At 41.2% G+C, this 10,803-nt stretch overlaps 1 protein-coding gene across 1 annotated transcript in view; it reads right to left on the bottom strand.

The window, feature by feature from the left end:
- The window catches only part of LOC140187780 (sodium/potassium-transporting ATPase subunit beta-1-interacting protein 3), a 521,560-nt gene extending 512,877 nt beyond the window's left edge, over positions 1–8,683 (bottom strand). The window contains exon 1 of the mRNA XM_072243537.1: positions 8,630–8,683. Coding sequence (XP_072099638.1) covers positions 8,630–8,683 — 54 coding nt within the window. The remainder of the gene's footprint in view (positions 1–8,629) is intronic.
- Positions 8,684–10,803: the final 2,120 nt, after the last annotated feature.

Here is a 10,803-nt window from a genome sequence, read left to right on the forward strand (position 1 = left end):
ACACCGACCCCTGCGGAACACCACTAGTAACCGGCAACCAATCAGAATAGGATCCCTTTATTCCCACCCTTTGCTTTCTGCCTATCAGCCAATGCTCCACCCATTTCAATATCTTTCCTATAATTCCATGGGCTCTCATCTTATTAAGCAGCCTCATATGCGGCACCTTATCAAAGGCCTTTTGAAAATCCAAATACACAACATCCACAGCCTCTCCCTTGTCAATCTTATTCGAGATTACCTCAAAAAATTCCAATAAGTTGGTATGGCAGGATCTTCCCTTCATGAGACCATGCTGGCTACGGCCTATCTTGTCATGCACCTCGAGGTATTTCATAACCTCGAGGTATTTCTTCTTTGGCTTTTTGACATAAGCTTTTAACTTTTTAAACTAAGGACTTATATTCTATAGGATTTGTTTTCTTCCGTCTCCTTTTTTCCATTAGATTTTTGATTTCATCTGTCATCCATATATTCTTTGTGCTTTTTTCTTTTTTAGGAATCACTGACTTTGCTGATTCTGCCAAGGCATCCTTTAGAGAGTTAAACTTCACTTCTACATGATTGCTATCATCTTCAACAGATTCTATTTCTAGACTTGATTTGATTTCTAGTATTATCACCTGGACTTTTCCAGGTCCACAAGTGTCTTGGATGGCTTATTCATCTTGGACCATTCTACCCATTTCTCTCCTCCTTCATTTCTTTCCCTAGTCCAAATTTTCCTATGGTATTTCCATCAGCACTTTGTCCTACTTTAGCATTTAGATCCCCCATGGCAATAACAATATCTTGAGATTTGCATCCATTCTTTGCTTGTTCAAGCTCTGCATAGAATTTACCTATCTCCTCATTTGTTCCATCTGTTGTTGGTGCATATATCTATATAATTGCTAAATCAAATGGTTGTCCTCTGAATCTAACAAGGAGTACTCTATCTGGTATTGCCCAATGTCCTAAAGCACTTTTTGCCATGTTTTCATCCATAAGAATTCCTACTCCATTAGTATGGAATGTTCCACAAGAATAAACTAGTGTTTTATTTCTAATCTGACATGTTCCAGCACCTATCCAACGAACTTTGCTAATTTCCATGAAGTTAATCTTCAGCCTTTCCATTTCATTTATCACATTGTCCAATTTTCCTGCTTGATATAGGGTTCTTACATTCCAAGTGGCAATAATTTTCTTTTGTGTTACTTTAATTTTATGAGCAGTAGCTTGATGACGGTTGGGGATCCCCTGCTGACCAGAATCAACCCTACCAAGCGAAGCGTCTTCAGAATTGTCTTGAAGATCCTCTTGATGCTGTTGTTGTGTGATACATTTTGTGAGTTTGACCATGGTTTTCTTAGCAAATTGCAATGGTGGTTTGCTATTGCCTACCGTTGGGCAAACTAAAGAAATTGCCATTTCTCTTCCAAAATGTTCATCTGCCTATACTATAGCCATTGACATTTGAGGTCCTAGCTCATCCGCCTTCTCTGTCATAAGTTCAGTTACTGAACCTGCCGGATCCGCCGTTGGCCTTCGCTCGTATCCTGAGCAGGAACCCTTGCAGGTGCTACCGTTCCGGGTCAGAGCGGCCCTGGGAGCAATGAATGACTAAGGGGTAACTCCACTTCCCCCAAAGCTCTGAAAGTCCCCAGTCAGAGCCTCATCACCGGTTGCAGTTTAGAGTCATACCCAGGATTGAAATATAGATAGGAAGGAAAAAAAATAGATACATGAGTAAAAGAAATGCAAGAGAACACAAGATGGAAATCAGGAGAGCTAAAGAAGATATGAGGTTATTCTAGCCAACACGGTGAAGGAGAGTCCCAAGGGATTCTATATATTTTGCATCTGTAGTTACTTAAGAGACAAAGAGTCTACAGAAGTTAGACAAAACAGCAGTGAGGTCATGGACATTACAGAGGAAGCTGCGTTTGCTGTCTTGAGGCAAATTAGGGTGATAAAAATCCCCAGGGCCTGACAAGATGTTCCCTTGGATCTTGTGGGAGGGTAGTGCAGAAATTGCAGGGGTACTAGCAGAGATATTTACAAGGTCCTTTGCAATTGGGGAGATGCTGGAGGATTGGAGGATAGCTAATGTTCTGTTGTTTAAGAAAGGTTTTAAAAATAAGGTCAGTGAGCCTGACATCAGCAGTGGATAAGTTTATTTACAGTGCGAAATAAGTCCTTCCAGCCCTTCAAGACGTGCTACACAGCAACCCCCAATTTAACCGTAGCCAAGTCACGGGTCAACTTACAACAACCAATTAACCTACCAACTGTTACATCTTTGGATGGTGAGAGGAAATCGGTAGACACCTGCAGTCATGGGGGCGAGTACACAAATGCCTTACTGACAGCAGCAGGAAGTTTTTGGAAGGTATTCTAAGGGACTGAATATGTGTATATATTTGGATAGACAGGGATTGATTAGCGGTAGTCAGCATGGCTTTGTGTGTGGTAGGTCGACACTAACCTATCTTTTAGAGCTTTTCAAAGAAGTTACCAGGAAAGTTAATGAAGGGCAGGCAGTGGATGGTATCTACACAGATTTCAGCAAAACCTTTGACAAGGCCCCGCAGGGGAGGTTGGTCAAGAAGGCTCAGTCTCTTGGCATTCAGGTGAGGCAGTAAATTGGATTGGACATTGGCTTCGCAGGAGAAGATAAAGAGTAGTAGTAGATGGTTGTCTCTCTGACTGGAGGGCTGTGACAAGTGGTGTGCCACAGGGATCAGTGCGTGGTCCATTGTTGTTTGCCATATATAAACCAACAATCTAGATAATAATACAGTACACTGGATTAGCAAATTTACAGATGGCACCAAGATGAGGATGTAGTGAAGAGCAAGGATGGTGATCAAAGCTTGCAGCAGGATCTGGACCAAGAAGAAAAATAGGCTGAAAAATGACAGACGGAAATTAATGCAGACAAGCAAGAGGAGTTACACTTTGGGAGGACAAACATGGTAAGCAGTAGGACATTGAAGAGTGCAACAGAATGGAGGGATCTGGGAATACAGATCCACAATTCCTTTAAAATGGCATCAGAAGAAAGAGAGTGTTTTTGGCACATTGACTTTCAAAGTATTGAGTACAGGAGTTATGATGTTATATTCAAGTTTATAAGATGTTGGTGAGACCTAATTTGGAGCATTGTGTACAGTTCTGGTCACCTACCTACAGGAAAGTTATCAATAAAATTGAAAGACTGCAGAGAAAATTTACAACAATAATGCTGGAATTTGTAGACTCAAGTAAAAGGGAAAGATTAAATAGATTTACTCAAGCTTAGGAGAATAACAGGAGAGTTGATAAAGGTATACAAAATTATGAGGGGTATTGATAGGACAAATACAAGAAGGCTTTTTCCCACTGAGGTTGGGAAATACTAGATCTAGAGGTCATGGGTTAAGGATGAAAGGCGAAACATTTAAGGGAACTTCCTCACTCAAAGGGTTGTAAGCACATAGAACAAGCTGCCAGCAGAATTGGTGAATGTAGGTTTGATTTCAACAGTTAAGAGGAATTTGGATAGGTACATGGATGGGAGGGGTAAGGTCTAAGTGCAGGTCGATGGGACCAGGCCGATTAAAAGTTCAGCATGGACTAGATGGGCCAAAGGGCCTTTTTCTGTACTGTAGTGATCGATGACATAATCAATTTTTAGAAGGTGTTACACTACTAATATTTGCTGCACTTGACCCGGCTTGCTTTTCACAACCAAGTCCAGCAGTGCAGCATTCCTCATTGGGCCAGAGAAAAAACAGTGGTAAAGAAATTTATCCTGAACACACATTGGAAATTCCTCCCCACCTTGCTCCTCACTTCATTGCTACTCCTGCGTATGTTTAGGTAGCTAAAGTTCCCACTATCACTGCCCATAGCTTTCACATGACACTGAAATATCCCTGCAAATATGCTCTCCTGTATACTCACAACTAGTTTTTAAGTCAGGTCACTTTTATTGCTGTGATATCATTAATCCACTTGGTTAATTACCCTGAGAGCTTACAAATCCTATTTAATGTGCTTCTTCCTGTAAACATATGCACTGTTAACCTATCTTGGATACTTTTGGTCTTGTTAAAAACTTTAATTTATTATCTGGTACTTTTTTTTTGAACTTTTTTGCAGCTTTGTGTTCACATTTCCAGTGTTCGATTTCTGTGTCCAAGCCACTGCCAAATTAGTTTAAAACCTCTCACCAACAGCACTATGAAATTTTCGTGAGAACATTGGCCGCACGTCAGGAAGCTGAATCTATCTGGCTGGTTATAGGTTCTACCTCCCCAGAACTACTTTCAGTGCCCCAAGAATCAAAGTCCTGTCTCTTGAACCCTCTCACAAGCCACACTATTGTTTTTTTTTCCTGTATTCATTCATGCTTGACACCAAGGGTAATCTGGAGATTATTACCTTTGCTCCTTAATTTCTTTCCTAACTCCTTAAAAATTTCCCTGGAGGACTTCATCCATTTTTTTCCCCTGTGCAGGTTATTTATGCATTGACCAAGACTTCTAGTTGTTCACCCTCCCCTATGGAAGTCCATGCAGCTGCTCAGTGATATCTTTAACTTTTATTTCCCTAGAGAAAATGTACCATTGCTTCGGCAATTACAAAAACACCATCCTGGTCCCCAAGTACAGAGAAGGGGGAAAAGGAGTAAATATTCAGACTGGGGAAAGACAAAAAGCAGTGGTCTACATGAAATAGACCTGGGACTATTGATATTTATTATATATTAACGATTAAGACTTAATATCAAAATTTGCAGACTATACCAAATGAAGATTTAGCTAACGCTTAAGAGGGATGCAACATACTACAATAACATATTAGAATATTTACAGAATAAATGACTAAGTTTACTGTAAATGCCAGGTGATACACTTTCAGAAAAATAATAACACAATCTAAACTTTAGAAAGAAAGAAACTCAATAAATTATCGGAGCCCTGGAATAAATGCAAAAGAAAAGATTTACTGAAACAGCACCAAAACTGACTCCTTCCAACTATAACAGGAGTAAAAATAGTATCAGGAAAAACTGCAAAGATCTGAGCTGGGAGACCAAAAATTGCTTCGCTCATTCCCCATTGAACTTTCTCATAGGCATTGATATTCCCCAAAGTTTTAAAAACTGCAACATAATAATCCATCTGAACTAGAGTAATATTCATGTGCATAATTGTCATCTATACAGCCTTTCAGCATTCAAAAAAAATGAAGAAAAGGATAAGCTAAGTATATTATTTCACTGTTTAACCTTGCATTAACAATTAACACTTGGTTACATCTCCAGTAAAAATGTGATTAATTTAATTGTTATTAGAAAGCATACTGACAAAATAAATCATTATAATTTGATTCAATTGAACTACAACTAAAATCAGCTTGTTGCAATGGCAGTCATGTCTTTGGGTTTGTGCATATGCATATATAGGGGAACATAGTGCTCCTATATGCATATAAAGAAACTGAAATGCTACACTTGGGTCTGCTTCATAGTGAAGGATCCAGCATGGTTGTAGTATTCAGGACCAATATAATATTCAGTCAACAGAAAACTATAAAACCTGGAGTACATAATCAACAAAACCTTTCTGATAATTCTTTATGAAAGATCAATAAATTCTACCAGAAACAATAATTGCTACAGATTTTAAGGGAAATGTTTAGCAATATTATTAATGATCTCAACTGGCAGTATACTATAGTGAGGGAAATTAAACTACGTGAATGAAATGACACCTTGTAGAGCACAGCTAAAGCAAATTGTTTTCTTTAAAATACATATTTAATAGTTTTGAAATACTGTTTCAGTATATAAATGGCATTATTTTTTTCATTCACTGAGATAAGATATTGAAATATTTTTCTACTTATGCACAAGGGACTGTGACTAGTAAAGGAAAGCATCAATCAGTTCAATCTAAAATTAACCCTAACCAAATATATTTAAGTCCAAAATGTTTGACCCAATTTGTTATAAATTGTGCTGTGAAGTTCCAGAACTAGGAAAAATACTGGGTTGAGAATCCATAAATGCAGAAGAGGCAACAGGACTCAAAGGCAGAAATTTTGAAACTGAGTCCAAAAATGAAAAATACGTTTGCTTTTACAATTTGTTGCTCAGTGTTTACATTAAGTTACCTTTGATACAGCTTTTTGTTAAAATATTTTTTCCAAACGATGGCATTTACACACATAGCAGAGAAACCAAAGTTAACTTAGAAATTTTTTTATTTTGGTGGCGAAATCTCTTTAAAATAAATTACACGCATTTGTGATTAAGTACAGTGCTCTAGAAAGCATTGCATTTTAGTGGTGATTAGGTCACTGAGCTGTTACTAATCAGTTCTTGATTTCAAATCACCATAATCCCTTCCACCTCTTCATTACTTAATATTTCATGGCTCGCTCTTGCAAAGCGTTTGCTCTGATGGTGAAAGTAGTCACACCAGCAAGTAGATCTGAAGCTTTCACATGCAAGTCCTCCTGTCACACAAGGAGCAGGGCAGCTGCTCGTGGCAGTAATCGTAAATGGACAACTTAGAGATACAGTAAATGTGCCGTCACAAAGCATATCATAAGTCAGGTGAATTGATAAAGTGTGAACACAGAAAATAATCCATTTTAGAAAGTGCAAAGAATTTCCTAAATGAAAAAGAAATATATGTGATACTGACGCAGACTGATCAGGCGTTAATCTCGCCACGATGATAAGAGACTAATTAGTTACACAGTATTTCTGCAACAGGAAGAGCAAGATATTAGACCTCCACCCATGATCACGGATGAAAACAATGTGAGAATCTCAGTTACAAGTCCACCCTCCCCCATTCTGACACCCCACCCAGGGTGATTAATCTGCCCCACCGAGTGGTAGGGTAGGTTTGCTCCTGGTATCTTCAGTCTCTTCACTCAGCTTGGGTCAACGCACGGGATGAGGAAATTAAAAGGCACGGCTGGTAAATTGAAAACAAAATCTTTCAAGTTGGATCTGCTGAAAAAGGACGATGGGCTGAAATGATATAGTTAATAATATGACACGAAGCTCAGGCCTTTTGAGTCCTGAACGTCATCCCAATAATACCAGCCTATCCTATAATTTGTGACAGGAATAACGTTGCTGGATTTCTGCCTGTAGAAGGACACTATTGTGCCGGGAACCTATTGGGATCAATTAATAATCAGGTCTAAAGGTAGTATGGTCTGGAAATAGTTCATTCCTCTGCTCCTTCATTCACTAGAAGCCTGCATCGCCTAGATAACTGAACAAAGCAATCAAAATAGTCTAAATATATGCGATTTCTTATGCCAACGATATCATCTCTTCCTTAAATATTTATTTACAAATAGCTATCTATAATATGAGCGTCCGGTCCACTCCGGAACAAAATTCAAAAGACGCGATATGTACTTTCGTCTGAATATCCCAGGTGGAAAAATCGTTCGCAGGACCACACCGCACCTGCTTCGAGCGCTCACAGCAGCAGGCGTTCGGTGGCAATCACTGCCTTTGTCAACTGCGTTATCCATCCGGTCCGGCTTCATTTTATTCACCAACAGCCAGATGCTTCCATGCTTGCCCTCTTAAGAAAAATCAATACAATGCAAGCAGCCCTGCCTCTAGCACATTATTTGCCCGACGATCTTTCCATTTAATTTCGTGGTTTCCTAAAAGGCGTTCTTTCCGCTGGGAACAAACGTTTGTTCTGTGGCACATCGGACTTCAGCAATGTGCACCGACAAAATGAGCAAGCATCTAAAAACAGATCCACAGTGCAGCTTACAGCATCCAGTTTCAATGCACATACCACAGCACCAAACAACAAAATGTGCATCAAGAAAAGAAATTTCACTCCTGCCTTTATCTGGTGAAAGAACAATCAATTGGAGCTGGTGAGATAAACCAGAGCTCGCAATGTACCGCGAGCCCGACACTCAGCATCCCGCCCCCATTCCCCGCCAATCCCGGGGCTCCCGGTTGTTTTGGGCTCGGGCCGGTGAATGAATAGCTACTCGGCTCCGCGATGTTGCTGTTGGGTTGGGAGCAAACAGGCTGCCAGTCATTGACAGTATAGGGGCGGATTTGGGTGAACTCGCGAAAGAGATCCCGGTGATACCAATTTTTAAAAAAACAGTTGAACTACAGCAACACAACCACAAACTGAAGTGTCAGCGCGACTCAAAGTGCCGATGGCAAATACAAAAGAGATAACAAACAAGCATAATTTTATTCCATCTCCACAGCGCACAGACAGCAACCCAGCAGAGCGCGATTAAACACAAAGAGATGGTAGGATAGTGAGACGAAACGGAGCGCAGCCCCTGAATGTTATTTGGCAATAGATTGCCAGCGATTCATGTTTTGGAACCAGGTGTACTGTCATTCTATCTTAAAAGTTGACGGGTTCCAACACACACAATATATTAACCGTGACATACTAACTCTAGTATACACTTAATAAACACAGAGATTTCAGCAAATAACTGCTCGGTTTTTCTTTTGCGACTAATGAAAGTACGCAGATCCCTTCAAACGTCCCAGATCATTTTTGTAAGCAATGGTATTTTTGTAAGCAATGGTTACACACTGCCCAAGCACAATGGGTCGGCGTGGAATACTCACCAACTGTAAAGTACAGAGGAATATTAAAGTACAGCGACCCGTGCAGCAACCCATTCCAACCGGAGAGAAAGTCTTGCCGGAAGAATCTGATTAGGTCTCGACACCTTTTGAATCGCAATCAGCGAAGTCTAGTTAACAGAGTCTGGTGTAGGATGTCACTCCATGTACGCGGTGCAGAGAATGGAGAGGAGGCAGGAAGGCGGCTAGTACAATCCAACAGCTCTGGGATTGTTGCAGCTGAGAGGATTCGAGACGCTTCTTATACAGCCGCGAGCCCGATCACTTGCTGGGGAAACCAACTATTAAGTGGGAAGACTGCGTGGCCGGGGTTTATGGGGTAGGTCGGAGAAAGTTTAATTGAGTTGGTGGGATTCGTCAGGACGCTCTGGGCTGGGCGGGGCAGCCCTCCCCCCCCCCAAAAAAAATGAATTCGAAAAGCGGAGGGGCTGGTGTAAGCTGTAGAGTTGGAAACAGGGCAGTTGAGGGTTATGGTGAGCGGGTCAGTGGGCGGAGGTCGGGAATGCTTGGGAAATTCAAGGGGCTGAGCAGATGAGGTGAAACATGCTGGGGTGTGAAGGCTGCCTTGAACATCATGGCTGGCAAGGAAAACAGTGATAGACTGTGGTAAATTGACAGAAACTCGTCCATCTCCATTCAGACTAACACGGGAAAGTTCGGAAACTAAAGAGAAAACAGGAAATGTTGCAGACTCTCCGCAGGTCGGGCAACATTTCTGAAACAGAGCTAATCGTTCGGGTGGAAGACTCTTCGTCGGAATTGGTAAATGAGAAAACAAATTGGTTTCGAGCTACGGAGGTGGTTGGGCGAGAGGTTTGGGATAAAGGGAGTCTCTCCGAGAGGGTGAGGCCAGTAATGGTCAGATGATCTCAATATGTGCAGGAATCCGGGTTAATAGATTAATGCGGGAGTTGGAGGCATTTTTTAAAGGGCCAATGAAACCCATGAAATACTAATCACTAGTATAAAGCACTACAGCACAGAAACAGGCCCTTCGGCCGATCTAGTCCGCAGCGAACTATTATTCTGCCTCATCCTGTCGATCTGCGCCTGAACCTTAGCTCTCCGCACCACCCCCATGCAGATACTTCCCGAAATGTCCTCTGAATGTTGGAATCAACCCCGCATCCACCGCTTTCTACGCTCTCACCACCCTCTGAGTGAAGTTCCCCCGATGTTACCCGTAAACATTTCGCATTCTACCCTTACCTATGTCCTCTAGTTCTAGTCTCTCCCAGTCTTAGTGGGGAAAAACCCTGTCTATACCACTCATGATTTTGTATTCGGAAACAATTATGACTTACTGAAAGTTGAAACAAAACGGGAATTCTTAAAATGCCCAGCGTATCAGGCAGTAGAAGGAGAAAAAAACAGTTAAGGTATTGTTACAGAGGGATAACCTTACAGCAGAGAGTGCCATTTCTGTTACGTGGGAACGTCAGTAACTTGTAATTGTTGAATTTGATATTGAAATATGAAGACTGCGATATGCCTGGACAAAAGATGAAGTGCTGTTCCTTGACATTACGCTGGACCTCTTTGGAAAACATATACAGTTGGGTCAGATTGGAAGTGGCGCGGGAAATTGAAGTGACCAGGCAACTGGAAGGTCTTGATTGCCCTTTCAGACTGAACAGAAACATACTGCAAAATGGGTAACCAATCTATATTTGGCTTCTCCAGTGCAAAGATCATTAGTATCAAATGCAGTGCATTAAAATCGAGGAGATACAAGTGCATGCTGCTTCAGCTAGAAGGAGCATTGGTGAGAACGGACGATTGGAAAAGGGCAGATGGTGAATTGTTTGTTGTGTAGGAAGATGCTGTGACATGATGAGTGTATTTTATTGGTGTGTTTCTAGGCACTTGCAAAGCGGATGGTCCAATAAGTGTGCTGAGAGGAGGAGAAGGGAAGACGTGTTTGATGATGGCATCCGACAGAAGGTGGCAGAAACTTAGGGAGGATAATCTGTAAAATGTGGAGAGCATTAGGCTGGAAAAGAGGAGGAGTAGAGTGAAGCAGATGTACAGGCAATGAAGCGGTTAAGTTAACAGTTCTGTGCAGTAAAAGGAGGGTAGGTCATTGGAGGGATAAGGAATTTTAGAGGAACTGCTGTGGAAGGTGTGATCATCATGTTACAGATAAACTGGGAGAA

This window comes from Mobula birostris, chromosome 1 (genome assembly GCF_030028105.1).
Source record: "Mobula birostris isolate sMobBir1 chromosome 1, sMobBir1.hap1, whole genome shotgun sequence".
In the NCBI taxonomy this organism is placed as follows: domain Eukaryota; kingdom Metazoa; phylum Chordata; class Chondrichthyes; order Myliobatiformes; family Myliobatidae; genus Mobula; species Mobula birostris.